Source organism: Sus scrofa, chromosome X, assembly GCF_000003025.6.
Source record: "Sus scrofa isolate TJ Tabasco breed Duroc chromosome X, Sscrofa11.1, whole genome shotgun sequence".
In the NCBI taxonomy this organism is placed as follows: Eukaryota; Metazoa; Chordata; class Mammalia; order Artiodactyla; family Suidae; genus Sus; species Sus scrofa.
This window is the reverse complement of record NC_010461.5, coordinates 88,309,123-88,326,240: the sequence shown is the minus strand read 5'-3', so window position 1 is coordinate 88,326,240 and position 17,118 is coordinate 88,309,123. Positions and strand designations below refer to the sequence as shown.

The 17,118-nt window shown below is 45.1% G+C and overlaps 1 protein-coding gene across 1 annotated transcript in view; it reads right to left on the bottom strand.

The window, feature by feature from the left end:
* MID2 (midline 2) overlaps nt 1-17,118 on the bottom strand; it is a 100,854-nt gene that overhangs the window by 68,645 nt on the left and 15,091 nt on the right. The window contains 1 exon segment of the mRNA XM_005657908.3: nt 1,582-1,677. Coding sequence (XP_005657965.2) covers nt 1,582-1,677 — 96 coding nt within the window.

Genomic DNA, 17,118 nt, shown 5'->3' with positions numbered 1-17,118 from the left:
GTCGTGGCACAGTGGTTAACGAATCCGACTAGGAACCATGAGGGTGCGGGTATGGTCCCTGCCCTTGCTCAGTGGGTTAATGATCCGGCGTTGCTGTGAGCTGTGGTGTAGGTTGCAGATGCGGCTCGGATCCTGAGTTGCTGTGGCTCTGGCGTATGCCGGTGGCTACAGCTCCAATTCGACCCCTAGCCTGGGAACCTCCATATGCCACGGGAGCGGCCCAAGAAATAGCAAAAAGACAAAAAAAAAAAAAAAAAAAGAAGATTCTGGAGTTCCTGTCGTGGCGCAGTGGTTAACGAATCTGACTAGGAACCATGAGGTTGCGGGTTCGATCCCTGCCCTTGCTCAGCGGGTTAACGATCCGGCGTTGCTGTGAGCTGTGGTGTAGGTCGCAGAAGTGGCTCGGATCTTGCGTTGCTGTGGCTCTGGCGTAGGCCGGCGGCTACAGCTCCGATTCAACCCCTAGCCTGGGAACCTCCATATGCCACTGGAGCGGCCTAAGAAATGGCAAAAAGACAAAAAAAAAAAAAAAAAAAAAAAAAGAAGATTCTTTGCCTTACAAGAAGATTCCCCACACTCTCTTACATAGGAATACCCAGGGGGTAGGGGATTAAAAGGTGAGATTTTCATAAAATCCTACTTTATTACTTCAAATAAAATTAACCTGAAGCATTACATTTTCTGTCACACAAGATTAGAACTAGACTGTCCGGTTGTAAATAGAATGAAGACACATTTTTATCCAATCACTGGCCATGAGGAGTCCTACAATATTTTACCCAGCCCTGTTTATACTTTAAGCCCTGCCATTGCCTCTCCAACAAAATCAACACAAAACCAAAGGCTATGGCTGACGTCTCGTGCGCTTAAGAAAAAAGAGAGAGATGACATCTTTCTTTTATTGGGTCCATTATGAAGAGGTCAACTCCTCTTATAAGCTCTGCTCTGAGATTTTCCGTAGAAAACAACTGTTGACAACCTTATAGTTGCACAACACTGGATAATTCACAGGCACCTTCAACACAGACGTCATTTGTCGATGATAAGAATAAGTGGAAAGGATGACTGAGGACCAGGTAAGGTGGATGGGGAAGAAGAGAGAAGAGGCAGAGAAGCAGTTCTGATAATATTTGTACAGAAACAACATTGCACTGAATGAACCTCCCCCTACCCCAAGGACCCAGAATCCCCAACTCCCCTTATTCCCCAGTAATTGCTTGAAGGAGCCACGATTGCCAGTTTGAGGAAAGAAGAAACACACTTCATGTCAGATTCTCATGCCACCTGCTATTACGAAAGGAGAAGGGATGGCCCCCTAGATAGCTCCCCCACCACCACCACCACTACCACTTAAATACTTTTTAAAAACAAGAGCTAATGGTCACTTGTCTTCTGACAAGCCTCATCAAGGAATGAGACACCCCAGAACTATCATTCGGCCCTTTCGCTCCAAATGGCTGAGCTACAGTCTGAGATAGCCTAGGGAAATGCCAGACTTCGAAATGCAAAACTCAAGTCCCCCGAAAGAATGGCCTGGTCCAGGTCCTCGGAGAGAATGACAAGACTGTCTCGGTTACATACCTCAACCTGTTGGCAGATCTGTATCAGTTTGGCCATTTGATTCTCTAGTTCACTGTTGCGTTTGACCAGGTTGGTGAGATTCATCTCCAGAGTTTGCTGCCAGCGCGGAGAGTGTGAAGCCACAGGGAAACAGGGAAGAGGGAAGAAAAAAGAAGACATGTTCAATCTGAGAGCCAGTATCATGTGGCGTTCCGTCAGTCAGTCAACAAATATTTCAAAGCTTCCTTTTAAAAAAAAAAAAAAAAATTGTCTTTTAGCCTTTTCTAGGGCCGAGACCACGGCATATGGAGGTTCCCAGGCTAGGGGTCCAATCGGAGCTACAGCCGCCGGCCTACACCACAGCCACAGCAATGCAGGATCCAAGCCACATCTGCGACCTACACCACAGCTCACAGCAATGCCAGATCCTTAACCCACTGAGCAAGGCCAGGGATCGAACCCGCAACCTCATGGTTCCTCGTCGGATTCGTTAACCACTGTGCCACGACAGGAACGCCCAAAGTTTCATTGAGTGGGGGCCAGGCACTGTTCCAGGGGCTAATGAGTAATGCTGTTCATTTATTCCAGACTGTCATCAGTGGGGAAAAGATGACAGTCGTGACTTTGTGGATGCCTACACTAAAGCAACTTTCTGTTTTCTATCATATTTTTAAAACTCTGAAAGTATTTCAGAGTCAGTATCTCATTTTGCCCCCATGGTAATCCTGTCACATAGGAAGAACAGGTTTTATTCTCTCTCCTTTACAGATGAGTAGACTGAGAAAACTGTAATTTATTGAACAATTACCACTTGCCAGACACAATACTAAGCAATGTCATCCATATCTTGTGATAAGCATGACAGCCTATGAAGTAGGTGATATCAGCATTTTACAGATGAGAGAACAGAGCTGCAGAATGGGGGTAAAGGGTTTTGCACAATCCTATAATTAGTATGTGGCCAAACTAGGACTGGAACCCAGGTCTCTAGTCCTCAGACACAGCTTTACTCCAGTTTTCCATGTTTTTTTTTTTTTTTTGTCTTTGATGATTACACTTTCTATTGACCAGCGGCTTCCTTCAAAAAAAAAAAAAAAGATGACATTTTTAAGTGTGGAATTCATCAAAATCTAGCATTCTATCTCACGGCTTGCCTTCTTTGATGCTATGAGATAGCCTAGGGAAATGCCAGACTTCGAAATGCAAAGTGTGGCTATATAGAGACAGGACATCCATTGCTTACTATTGTTTACTGGTACATAGAGCCTCGGAGGTAAACATTAGAAGCGCTTTGCAAATCTGTTTATTATAACATAGTTACCATAGTACTAAGGCCTCTTAGAATATTTTCAGTTGAGCAAGCTATTCTCTTCCATTCCTTATGTGGGCAAAACAGAATGCACTTCGCTCTGGATTGATAATGGGCTTTCCCCCCTTCCCCCTTCCCAAGTCTTCAGCTCCGGAGGCTGCTTCTCTTCCAGGACCTACCCCAACATCCGCTCCTCTCTCGCAAAGTCTGTTCCAAATGTAATACCCCAACTTCCTGGCCCTTATTCTGCTAGCTTTCCTTCCCTGGGTCTTGTTCCCTGCTATCTCCATGGTTCCTATGGTTTGCGGTTGTTCAAAGTTCATATTTGGGGTTGGGGGGAGGGGAAGGGGGAGGCCAGGCGAAGTGAAGGGGAGGACACAGAGGACTCATGGACTTGGCCCCTTCCTTCTCTGCTAAGCAGCTGTGGCTCCTTAGTATCCTCGGCCCTGTCCCATGAATCTATCCCAGAGGATGTATTCCCATGGATCTCTGTATTTCTAGAACAGGCAGTCTGATCTCACTTGTTCTCAATCTGGATTATGAGAATCAGCTTCATCTCTGCTTTTCTTCTCGCCAGATCTCTCTTGGTTTCTTTGGCTTTATTCCCATGGGAATGCTTTTTTTTTTTTTTCACCATTTATTCCATTTTTCTTGGCGCAGGCACTGTGTCTCCCCCCCGGCCTTCTTTAACTCCACAACGATCGCAATCTGTGGCTTTCTCCGTAGCAAGGACAAAGGGAGAGAACAAGGAAAAACAAAGGGCTCTAATGGTTGATTTGAACCTGAGTTCTAAGCAAAGGAGACGTCGGGGGCAGGGGGAGAAATGGCACTGCAGAGATTTAATATAAAAGGTATTTCATTTGTATTTAATACAAAAGGTATCGAGCACCTACTCTATTCAAGGTGCTTTGACTTCAGGGATAAGGAGGAGGTGAATTTAAGATGGGTTTTGAGGGATAAGTAGGATTTTAATAGACAGAGATGGAGGCGGGCAGGGTGTTCCAGCCACCAGGAATAGCACGAGTCAAAGAAAGAGGGAATAAAGTATAGGACATGTTCAGGAAATAGAAGTTGAGTTTGGCTAGAACAGAGGGTATAGGAGAGCAGTGGGGCACCAGGTGGAAATGGAGCTCGAGGCCCTGTTATAAAGGTCCTGGATGTCTAGGTGAGGAGTTTGTACCTATTTAAAGCAGTGGGTCCATCCTTGTTGCTACAAATGCTGATATTTCATTCATTTTAATGGCCGAGTAATACTTCATTGTGCATATGGATGGACCTAGAAATTATCATGCTAAGTGAAGTCAGCCATACAATGAGACACCCACATCAAATGCTTTCACTGACATGGGGAATCTGAAAAAAGGACAGACTGAACTTCTTTGCAGAACAGATGCTGACCCACAGACTTTGAAAAACTTATGGTCTCCGGGAGGAGACAGTTTGGAGAGGTAGGGGGGATGTGCTTGGGTTATGGGATGGAAATCCTGTGAAACTGGATTGTGATGATCATTATACAACTACAGATATGATAAATTCATTGAGTAATAGAAATAAATAAATAAATAAAAATAACAAATAAAATACAATAAAATAAAGCAGTGGGGGTTTACCAAAGGCTTTTGAGCAAGATAATGACATAATCAGAGCTGCGTTTATGAGCCTGTGTAGGGCAGGCTGAAACACGAGAGCTGGGGGAGGGGCAGGGGCACAGGTTAGGAGGAGGCTGCAATATGCAAAGCAGTCGGTAATGCCGATCTGGAACAAGCTAAGAGGATAATAGAGAGAAACATGTTTTAATAAAGGATTTGTCACTGTCAAATACGCGGAGAATGCAAGAAATATGAGGCCTGATCAAATGCAGCTGGATTTGGAAATTAGAGGTCACTGGTGACCTTTGAAAAAGGAGTTTCAGTAGCATTTTGGAAGCAAATGCCAATCGGTACGGGGTTAGTGAGGGTGTCAATAGTGATGATGGGGAGGCTACCAGACTGGACCCCTCTTCAAAAATTTGGCTGTTAAGGTGAAGAGGATGGAGCTATATTTTGATGAAAAGGTCCAGCTCAAGTTAGAGAGAGGGCATGGGTAATGGACCCAGGCAGTTTGTGATTTTCTCCAGCAGAGTGGTCCAGATTCCTAGATCGATGGAAATTCCATGTATCACAAATGACTCTATTGGCGTATTAGGTAAATATACTGTAGATTGATGAACTCTGCAGACACAATACCAGAAGTCTGTGTTTCAACTGTAATGTGTCTCCTTCCAAACCTGGAATTCCAAGGGGAGAATGTTTTCTAACAAGTGCATGCAACCTGTTGCAACACTTGTCATGAAACTGGTGTCTTATAAATAATTCATAGCGCAGAGCAGGACGAAGATCCCTGCTGTGTATTCCTCATTTCTGGCCCATAACTGAGACTCGCAGCTTCTGTTAAGCCACTGAAAACAAAAATTAGGGCCGAACACATAATTTGGGGTCTAGTTAGACTATGGACTTTGGGTTACCATCACAACATTGTGGCAAATGGTGATTTCGCTCTGGCCCCCTAGTAATTTGCAGAATGCCAGCACATTTTAACAACCCAGAACTAGAACTGACAAGATGACTCTAATTTCAACCTTACTTCATTAATATGAAAATGCTTTGAAAAATAAATCTTTGGCTAATGAAAACACCATCTGTTGATGGCTCGTTGCCACTGTTTTCTTACATTACGAGACATAATTTGAGGGAAACACCGAACATTTACTTACTCACTTCCTATTCATTTACCAGGAATTAAAGCCTCCTCTCAAACTGGAATTGATGCTCAATAATGAGCATATGCAAAGGGAAGTAGAGAATTGAAGCAATTAGGCAGTTTATTTCCTCACCCTTCCTTATCATGCTTAGCACTGATGGGTCATTTAGAACCAGAAATTCTGGGCCACTCTAGGTTTGACTGAATGATTGCATTAATTCGGCCAAGTAATTATTGTGTCTATACTCCGGCTAACAAAAATGCTGTGTGTGTGTGTGTGTGTGTGTGTGTGTGATTGCGTGTGTGTGTTTAAAATCTTTTTTTACATTTATTTTTTTATTACTCAATGAATTTACTACATCTATAGTTGTACAATGATCATCAAAATCCAGTTCTATATCTCCTTTTGTAAACTAAATATGTATCTCTGTCTTATTTTTGTGTTGTTGTTTGGTTGTGAAGAACTGCTTAGTTGTGCTTTTTTTTTTTTTTTTTTTTTTTTTTTTTTTTTTTTTTTGTCTTTTGTCATTTTAGGGCCGCACCCGCGGCATATGGAGGTTCCCAGGCTAGGGGTCGAATCAGAGCTACAGCTGCCGGCCTACCCCACAGCCACAGCAACGCCAGACCCGAGCCGTGTCTGCGACCTACACCACAGCTCACGGCAATGGCAGATCCTTAACCCACTGAGAGAGGCCACGGATCGAATCTGCATCCTCATGGATACTAGTCGGGTTCCTTACAGTTGAGCCACAGTGGGAACTCCTATTGTGCTCTCTTCTCATGAAGTCCAGTTAATGACTGGGCCAGGCTTCCCTCTGCCCAAACCTAGTTAGGGCAGCTTTCTCAGAACACTTGAACCGTGACCACAAGAGCCAAAGTGGCAGGGGAGATTGGAATGGAGATAGCTACTGGGAGGAAACGGGACAGGAGCTTGGCAGGGAGAGCAGGATGAAGCTCCCATTTCCTGCTGCAGGAGGTTATTACCTCTGGGCCCTTCTGGGCTTCCCTGTGTGAGGGTTAGAGAAGCCATTTGTGCTATGAAGCTCTGAGACCTTCCTCAGCTCCAGGTGATTGCATTGTTTGCGCTCTCACTAAATGTACATGTGTCTAAATAGCACAAAGTGAGGGGAAGAGTTGGCTGATTTGCATAACTGAGGTTTTAAAGGACCCAAGTTAGCTAACTTGGCAGTCTACACGGATTCCATTTTTACCCAAGTTCCACTTCATTTGTGTCATATAGACTTGGCCTATTTGTGTTCTGTTCTACCCTTCCCAAAGAGGAAAATGTTTTGCTCTGTCTGAGAAAGCCAGGCGCAGGTTATTCTTCTTCCAGACAGCTTCCCATAAAAAGAAATGGCTTTGGAGTTCCCGTCATGGCTCAGTGGCTAACGAATCCGACTAGGAACCATGAGGTTGCCGGTTTGATCCCTGGCCTTGCTCAGTGGGTTAAGGATCCGCTGTTGCCGTGAGCCTGTGATGTAGGTCGCAGACATGACTTGGATCCTGCGTTGCTGTGGCTGTGGTATAGACCAGTGGCTACAGCTCCAATTGGACCCCTAGCCTTGGAACCTCCATATGCCATGGGTGCAGCCCTAAAAGACAAAAGACAAAAAAAAGGAAAAGAAAAAGAAATGGTTTCGCTCACCCTCTCAAATAATTGCTGGGTTGTTTTTTTTTTTTCCCTTCACTTTTTTAGACACAGGTTGTTTCAGATAACTTTCTCACTGGCTCCCTCAAGAAACCTAGCTAGAGGTCAAAACACCAGCTCTTCATTAAAGCCCCTATGGCACCCACTTGACCGTGATCTTCGTTTGTCGTGCTCTGGGAAGGCACATGTATCCACACACACACATGAGCACACGTCCATACACCTACCTGACCAGCTAGTCTCGAAGCCTAAAAAAGGGCAGAGCCTTTCTGTTTGTTCTATTGAAACTATCACTTGGCATCAAATGCCCACATTCTCTCTTGCTTTCTACAAGATACAAGGGGAACGTTATCTAAACCTAGACAAGATCTCAGCTGTTTGGATGGGGGAACCGAACCTTGGAGGTTGCGGAGAGAACTGAAAGGAAGAAAGGCCAGCCCGTTGCAAACCTGAGCCTTCCCAATTGACAGAAGACAACTTCATCCTTAAAAATACTCTGAGCCAGTGACCCCATTACTATTCTTTGACATGCTCGTTTTTGACATCCTGTCTATTCGCCAACGTGCCCAGCTCTTTCAAAAGCCAGTAACCAAAATCTTAGCAGACTTTTGGGGTCACATTCTGCCTTCTTTTTTTAACTGCTTGTCTTAAAATACTTACTTTGCTTTTGCTTCAGTCTGTCACTTTATGTATCAATTACATATGGCCTTTCAACAGCAGAACACACCATCTGGTCCACAAACTGAAGCCCACACCCTTATGCCTGAGTTTATTCCTTCCCGCAAACATTTATTTGCTGTTGTATAGACACGGGCTATATCACAGAATGAGATGCAGGTGACATGCTGGATGTCCAAGCTCTAATCTACCTGGGCTTTGCTGGAGAATATCCGCATTGGTCTTCAGGCTCGGTTAAACAGGTTGTCATCCCTCCTCTATTTCAGAAGGTTCTGAAATCCTCCAGCAAAAACCCACCCTATCCCAGGCCCTGTATCAGAAATGCTACCCATACTATTCCACATTCTCGGCTTTTCCCTCTCTTCAGGTGCATAGCGTGGCTGAAGCTCTGTCTTAAATGTGTAATTATTACCTGGACCTTCTAAAAGAAAACCTAAATCCAGTGTTTCTTTTGATAATACTCAAGAATTTGGGGGGTTTTGGGTTTTTTTTTTTTTTTGGTCTTTTTAGGGCTGCACCCACAGCATATGGAAGTTCGTAGGCTAGGGGGTCAAATGGGAGCTACAGCTGCTGGCCTCCATCACAGCCACAGCAGCAACGTGGGACCCGAGTGGTATTTGTGACCCACAACCACAGCTCACGGCAACGCCAGATCCTTAACCCACTGAGCAAGGCCAGGGATCGAACCCGCATCCTCATGGATACTAGTTGGGTTTGTGACTGCTGAGCCACAATGGGAACTCCTGTACTCAGAATATTGAGCCGAAGCCACTCTACTTTCCTGAGGGCCTCAATATTGTACTCCACTCGCACGAGTCCCCCTCAGTTCCTGTCTGTCTTACACATCCTCCCCTTTCTCCTTCACTTGCTCTTGCTCGCTGTCTACCTTCGAGGCCAGGAGCATGCCACAAGGCTCACCCCTTGGCCCTCATTCAGCTCACTACTTCATGGCTCCAACTCCCCGCTAAAGACACTCAAACGTGGAGTTCCCGTCGTGGCTCAGTGGTTAACGAATCTGACTGGGAGCCATGAGGTTGCGGGTTTGATCCCTGGCCTTGCTCAGTGGGTTAAGGATCCGGTGTTGCCATGAGCTGTGGTGTAGGTCGCAGACAGCAGCTCGGATCCCACGTTGCTGTGGCTCTGGTGTACGCCGGTGGCTACAGCTCCGACTCAACCCCTAGCCTGGGAACCTCCATATGCCGCGGGAGGGGCCCAAGAAATGGCAAAAAGACAGAAAAAAAAAAAAAGACACTCAAACCTGTGTCTCTGGCCCTGATGGTTCCACCACCACAAGGGCCTGAATTTCAACTCCTGGAGCACTTGTCCTTTCAACTCTGAGAGTGCTCCCATGCTCGCTCACCTCCAGATCTCTGAACAAACTATTTTCTCTGGACTAGAATACTCCCTGCCCCTTACCCCATCCCTGTCCCCCAACTGGGGGTCCAAAACACCACCTGAAGTTTCTTTTGATGTCCCTCCTATGCTCTCACTGTCAACGACACTCATCACACGGTCCTGTAACTGTGCCCTCACTTGCCTGGCTCCCCACCCTAAGCCGAGACTTCCACCAGGGTAGGGACTGTGCTGACCTTATCACTGGATCCCCAACACCTCTTGTGGTGCTTGGCACCTAACAGGTGTTCGGAAAATGTTTGAGGAGGGAGTGAATGTTAAACGACCCACAATCAATCACCCAGACTCAAATCTGAAGTCAAGTCATCGCACCAAATCTGCTAGTCCCTTCCCAATTTCGCTGTTTCTGAGCTGGGTACCGCCATTCTTCAAGACATCTCTTGGAACTTCCCGTCGTGGCTCAGCGGTTAATGAACCCAACTAGCATCCATGAGGACGCAAGCCTCGATCCCTGGCCTCGCTCAGTGGGTTAAGGATCCGGTGTTGCCATGAGCTGCGGTGTAGGTCACAGATGCAGCTCCGATCCTGCATTGCTGTGGCTGTGGTGTAGGCCAACAGCTACAGCTCTGATTTGACCCCGAGCCTGGGAACTTCCTTTTTTTTAAAAAAAAAAAAAAAAAAAGATATCTTTTCCTTTTTTTTTTTTGTCTTTTTGCCATTTCTTGGGCCACTCCCGCGGTATATGGAGGTTCCCAGGCTAGGGGTCGAATCGGAGCTGTAGCCTCCGGCCTACGCCAGAGGCACAGCAACGCGGGATCCGAGCCGCGTCTGCAACCTACACCACAGCTCACAGCAACGCCGGATTGTCAACCCACTGAGCAAGGGCAGGGACCGAACCCGCAACCTCATGGTTCCTAGTCGGATTCGTTAACCACTGTGCCACGACGGGAACTCCTCTCTTCTTTTTCATTCTTTCTCTCCATTGCCTATAACACTACAGCCATTCTCCAAGTCCCATCAATGCTTTCTTCACCGTCTCTCTCCAGCTGGCCCTCTTCTCCAACAAAGTCACTCGTGATTCCCTGCTTTTGAGCTCCATGACTTCCTTTCACTGGCCCTTCCCGTGTGCTTCAGAGCACCCTGTGCAAAGCTCTGTCGTGGCACTTACCCTTCTGAATTCAAATGTCTGATGTCCTCTTCTATCTCCCTTACTAAGCTCAAAGCGCCTCAAGAGCAGGCATGATGCCTTATTTCCTGTGTCCCCTGCTCCTACCACAATGACTTAACCATTTAAGTGCTCAATAAAACAAAATGTTTGCTTGCTCATTCATTGTTTGTTAAAGGAATGAATGACCCTGGGCCTAAATCTCTGGGGCTATGGTTTATTGTCTGGTCTTTCTTAAGGGGAGATAAAGAACAAGACGTGACCTCATTGTATCAACCCTTCACAAGCCTGAATGTCATTACCACATTTTCCCTTGAAACCTCACTCCTTTGGGCTCAGCAATTCTTGTTTGTTTCATCTTTCCTCACCTATATTATATTTCCGTAATATGTTCTTTGGCCCAATAATAATAGATAGGGTTTTCATCTACCCCAAAACAATCTCTGAGTCAATGTTTTGTAAGTTGTTCTCAGACTGATGATTGATAGCTCCTTTCAGCTGTTGAGGAGGAGGAAACTTGGGACAAAAGAAATAACAGAAAAACAAGATAAAAGCACAGATAGTTGGAGTACCCACTTGCTAGACTTGCTCTCAAACCCAAGAAACAATAGATGAACATCTTCCAGGAGTTCCCATTCTGGCTCAGCAGAAATGAATCTGACTGGGATCCATGAGGATGCGGGTTCGATCCCTGGCCTCGCTCAGTGGATCAAGGATCTGGCATTGCCATGAGCTGTGGTGTAGGTCACAGACGCGACTCAGATCTGACATCGCGGTGGCTGTGGCGTAAGCTGGCAGCTACAGCTCTGATGCAACCCCTAGTCTGGGCACCTCCATATGCCACGGGTGCGGCTCTAAAAAGACAAAAAAAGAATTTTTCAACACATGGTCCTGTTAATGTTATATGAGACTAGAGCCACAGAATCAGTATAATTACAGGAGAAGCCAAAAAAGGGGGGTTCAAATGAGTCTTAGCACACAGTTCAAATAGAAATGGAATAAAACGCATTTTTACTCCACACCCATAGAAATCATGTACAGATTTGTACATATGACAAGTGTCGGGGAGAAAGTCTTGGACAATTTTTTTTAATTTATCACTTCTGTAGTTGTATAATGATCATCACAATCCAATTTCACAGGATTTCCATCCCACGACCCAAGCACATCCCCCCACCCCCCGAGACTGTCTCCTCCGGAGACCATACGTTCTTCAACGTCTGTGAAGAGACCATAGATCAGCCAGATCTACAAGCAAGAATGATTTTCCAATCGTGAGCCAAAGCCTGGTTTAGCTGAGAAAGCCCATGACAGATACGACCCCCACCCGACGTGTCCACCACCATAGCTTACAGCCTGCAAATCTAGACACCCGTGCTTTGCTCTTACTAGATCTAGCTACGGTGATTCAGCACCTACGTCAGTAAATGTAAGAAACAACCTCTTCTGTCCCCTCGCCTGTGGTAACCCATCCTGGCCTCCGCTGAAGATCTGCCTCATCATGCGGCTCGTTTATTAGGGAGACTCCTCCTCTCGGGATAGGTTCTACCGAAGGCCTAACCCTCCCTAGGGTGGCCCCGATACCCAAGCTGGCCACAGATAAGCCCACAGGAGATGAACAAGGGCCTCTCTCCTCCTCACACACAGTGCCACACATTGATAGATGCACACAGACACACAGAGATTACATTCTCAGCCACTCCCCCGGGCAGAAATACACACACTCATATATAGTGACACATACATATGTATGCAAATATGCCCTCTCTCAACCCAGTCTCTCATAGAGATGCTTCTTCTTCTTTCCCTGACGCTCGTATTCCGACTGGTCCAGAAACAGCCAAATGTCCACTGGGAGATAAGCCGAGAGGGTATCTGTTTTGGCAGACAGAAGTGGGTGTCAAGTGGGTGAGTAGACAAACGACTGGGAGAAGGTGGTGGCTGAGTGAGAATGGGTGGGTGGATGACAGAGCGACTGAGTAGGAAGAAGGACAAGGAACCAACTCTGATAAGATTCTAGAATATCATATTTTCCAACCTTTTTAACTCTCGTTGTGGTTTTCCTTTGAACAGTCTCCAAGGCTCATATCTCTCTTCTCTTTGTCTGGCAGTCTTTAGCGCTCTGTGTCTGTCTCTCTTCGTGGTGTGTGTGTGTGTGTGTGTGTGTTACTTTTCTGTAACAAAAAAAAAATGTACTCTAGCGCCAGGTCATATGTTATGACAACAAGATCCCTGATAGGTAAATGTAACTGCATTTAAGAATTATTTCTAGTAATGAATTTGTGGAAATGTAATGAGAAAAAGAAAATGTACTTGTTTATTCCTCTCAGGAAATTCCTCTATTCCCCCTGGTTTTCATCAGCTATATTTTTGGCAGGCTGTGGGCATGGAAATGTGAAGACATCACTCTCAAAGAGAATTATAATAATCACATCTGATTTATACAGATGTCACCATAGGGTTAGGCAGTTGGAAAATCCAGCAATCAACATGGATAGGCAACTAAAATTAAAGACACGGCATAACTTTTGCTAACACTCTGGTTTTTAACATTATCCGCAGTTCGCAGATTTTTTTCCAGACTTCAAAAGTATTCATAATGGCAAGACAGATTTATATCTTATAAGAATAGAAACACGCTCTACATGCTGGTATACGTCCTGCAAATTCATGACAAAGATTTAATTCATTGGGATTTCTTGAGCATATACTATGTGTCCTAGACACTAAGGAAGACACTGGAGAAATAATAAAAAAAAAAAAAACCATTGTGCGTGGGTACAGGTGGAGTGTGTTGAAGTGGCCTTGTGGGACTTCAGTTGAGGACTAAAGAATAGGTAGGATTCCTCGGCAGGCCAGGCCGAGATAATAGTATGAGTGAAGGTTAAGAGTCAGAAGAGGCAGTGGTAGGTTTGGCAGACAGTTGGGAAGCCAGCCTGAGCAGGTGAAGGTGACATGTTTGAGAGAGGCAGGAGGAAAATGCAGATGGGCAAGCAGGAGAACCCAGTTGTACAGAACTTGAAATACTGAGTTGAGACCTGTCACCAAGAGAGTCACTTAAATTTGACCTATTTATTTATTTATTTATTATTTATTTATTTTAGAGCCACACCCACAGCATGTGGAGGTTCCCAGGCCAGGGGTCTAATCAAAGCCACAGCTGCCGGCCTACGCCAGAGCCACAGCAATGCAGGATCCGAGCCACATCCGTGTCTGCGACCTACACCACAGCCCACGGCAACGCCGGATCCTTGACCCACTGAGTGAGGCCAGGGATCGAGCCCGCAACCTCACGATTCCTAGTCGGATTCGTTTCCGCTGCGCCACGACGGGAACTCCAAATTTGACCTCTTTTACCAAGGCGACATTTATTAATGCAGTAAGATCAATCTTTTCTAAGGGGAGGAAATCACGACGATGAAAACTCTAAAATCTGAAGCATTTTTATAGAAACGCACTACATATCATGAACTAAGATACATGTTGGGCAAAATGAGTGCAAAGAGAAGTAATGGAGAAAATAGTGATGAGGATCGGCCTTACGAGCATAAAAACTGTCATGAGCACGATTACTCATTCAAACTGAAGGATTCATTGAACCACTAGTAGCCTCCCGAAGGATATTTAGGTAGAGAGAACAAATAACTAAGGAGAATAAACTATACCAAGCATCCCAAACCCTCTAATCCATTTCGAGCACACGTTCAGAAGACAGGCTGGCTTCTGGTGATTCTGACCTTTCATCTATAATGCAATGATTTCTTTATTCTTTATGGAACAAATAAACATTAGAGGCCACTAAATGCTCATCAGGGAGGTTAGTCCCCAAAAGGGTCATTATAAACCCCAATAGTGAATTTCCAGAACAAGAAAGTACAAAGAAACACTATCAGTCACTGGCCAGAAAGTCAAACCCCTTCCCCTTCTCCCATAGGACTCCCATGCTCTCCACAGGGCAGGGCTGGGGGTACGCTCAAAGCCATCCCCCCCCCCCCAGCTTCTGACAGCTGGCTTTCTCCTTTCTCCTTGAGGAAGAATCAAGCAGATTAAAGGGATAATCCTAAATGCTCTTCTAAATTAAAATTAACTCAAAGAAGTGAGTATGTGTGACACGAAAAGTCAGGCTTCCTCTCTGCTCCATGTGCAGAATGAACATCCTTTTATTGTTGGCACCAAACCAAAGTGACCCCCCACCCCACCCCACCCCTCCCCTCACATAAGCAGCACCTTCCTCTCTCTCCCCAAAGTCCAAGATGTTCCAGACAACAGAACAAACCACACGGTTGGGAATGATTCATATGTTTCCACTCTCTGTCCAAAAATGAGCAAAAAAGTTTCCACTTAATTTATAATCTGAATTTTCTGCACATTTCCTTAAAACTTAAAGGGGAACGCTTCACGAGCTGGCCTTTCTGTCTCCAAAAAATTACCGATTCGTTCCAGAGCAAAGTATCTTTTGGTAAAATGATTTGCGTCCCATCCATCCCTGGAGACAAGGACGATAGCTGCATGATGCCAAATATCTAATCAATCATCCAGTGTTTTCGTGGTTTCGGATGTTTTCAAAAAGCTGGTGTTCTGTAGATACAGGCTCGTTCTAACCAGTCTTTTGTTATCTCAACAGTACATATGGATACAGATTTTTCTGTTTGGAATATTTCTCAAGGCCAATGCCTTATTATAGTTCCAACACCTGCAAATATTTGGCAGAGATTGTTCTATCCTCGCCATATCCCTCACTCTTCCTGCAGCCCCGCCTCCATCTCTTGCCATTGAAAAGCCATAAGTTTATACAATATGTCCTTTCCTCCACGCTGTTAATCGTTTCTCTGTGACCCATGAAATGTGCAGTTGCCGGAGCATAAATTTAAGTTTCAAATCACATTTCATGGAGAAAATCTAGGTCTAAAACAAAGTGGCAGCAGGCTACAGAAGAAAGGATTCTTAACTTAGCTCTAGAAGCTGAGTTCCAGTTCCAAGTCTGTGACTTGAACCAAAACACTTAAACTAGCAAAGCCTCCATTTATACTCCTGTATTTTTTATTTTTAATGATTTTGACTTTTCCCCATTATAGCTGGTTTACAGTGGTCTGTCAATTTTCTACTGTACAGCAAGGTGACCCAGTCGCACATACATATATATATACGTTCTTTTTTCTCCCATTGTCATGCTCCGTAAGTGACTCATTTATACTACTTTACCAAGTCCGCAGTCTATTCCATTTTAGGATTCTACGAATTGAAGCCAATGAGATTATTCCTCTCTGCAATCTTGACAGGACTGAGACTATCCGCCTGAGGGAAACCAACGGATAAACATGGAACGTTGTACAAATTTCTAAATACTGAATGCAAATAATAATCAAAAAAAGCAGAAAGCATTGTCAGCGTGACTCTCAATCTTGTTTTCAATAAATCTCAGAAGGGAAAGTGCAATGTCTTCTGAGCACTGCTAGCCTCACCAACATCATCATTTTTACTGAAGTTACAGTGACTTTTCCACAGTGTGGCAAGAGGAAAATCTCCACTCCCTTATTTCCTTCCTTCCATCCAGTCTGGGTCTTCCTTCCAGCTTGGCTTACATACCCAGGACCTCTTTGGGGGGTGGTAATCCTATTCAGTTAAACATTTTATTTTTCTGGAATGTCTATTAAGTAACTCCCTTCTTTTTTTTTTTTTTTTTTTTTTTTTGCTATTTCTTTGGGCTGCTCCCGTGGCATATGGAGGTTCCCAGGCTAGGGGTCGAATCGGAGCTGTAGCCACTGGCTTACGCCAGAGCCGCAGCAACGTGGGATCTGAGCCGCATCTATGACCCAACCACAGCTCAAGGCAACGCCAGATCCTTAACCCACTGAGCAAGGGCAGGGACCGAACCCAAAACCTCATGGTTCCTAGTCGGATTCGTTAACCACTGCGCCACGATGGGAACTCCGTAGCTCCCTTCTTAAGAAAAATTAAGCCACCAAGCAGGCAGGCAAGGGGAATAAAGCAGTTTGCTGGATCTGACATTTGCTAACATCGCCATGAGAGAGTAGTGTTTTTAAAAAAAAAAAAAAATAGGCACCTGGACTTGCACGTAAATATCACAGAGCAACGTCAGAAAATTCTGACCCCTGAACAGGAACTTCCAAGGCAGGGACTGCAAACCAGCACTTCAGTCTGCAACCCACAAAAACAAATACTGGCGCATCATCTGATCCTGGATTAAATAGTTAATCGCCTTCAGTTGAAATTTTTAATTCAGGTATTTGATTCTCCCTCCGGACTTCATGGTACACTGAAGTCTCTTTTCCGTCTGTCTATTTTGTGTTGTTTTTTAAGGCAGGCTTAGAATTAGCCCCCTGTTAAGAGCTCGGTGGCGCTTTGTAGGGGCCGGTGCGAAGAATTGTTTCTTTAGTGAACTGACTGTGCAAACACACACACTACTGTCCTCCACAAAAAAACTCTCGCCTACACAGATACACTCAGACACCTCCACCCATACCTACATAGAGACACACCCAAGCTTCTCACTGCTGTAGTGTACATATGCAAATCAGCACATATGCTAATTGTAGTACGCCTACACAGGTACGCACATACTTAAAAGCAGAAGTGGAAAGATCATGGCAAAGATATGCAAGGTGCAATGTGTCATTGTCAGAGGAGAGAGGGCGCTGTGTCCCT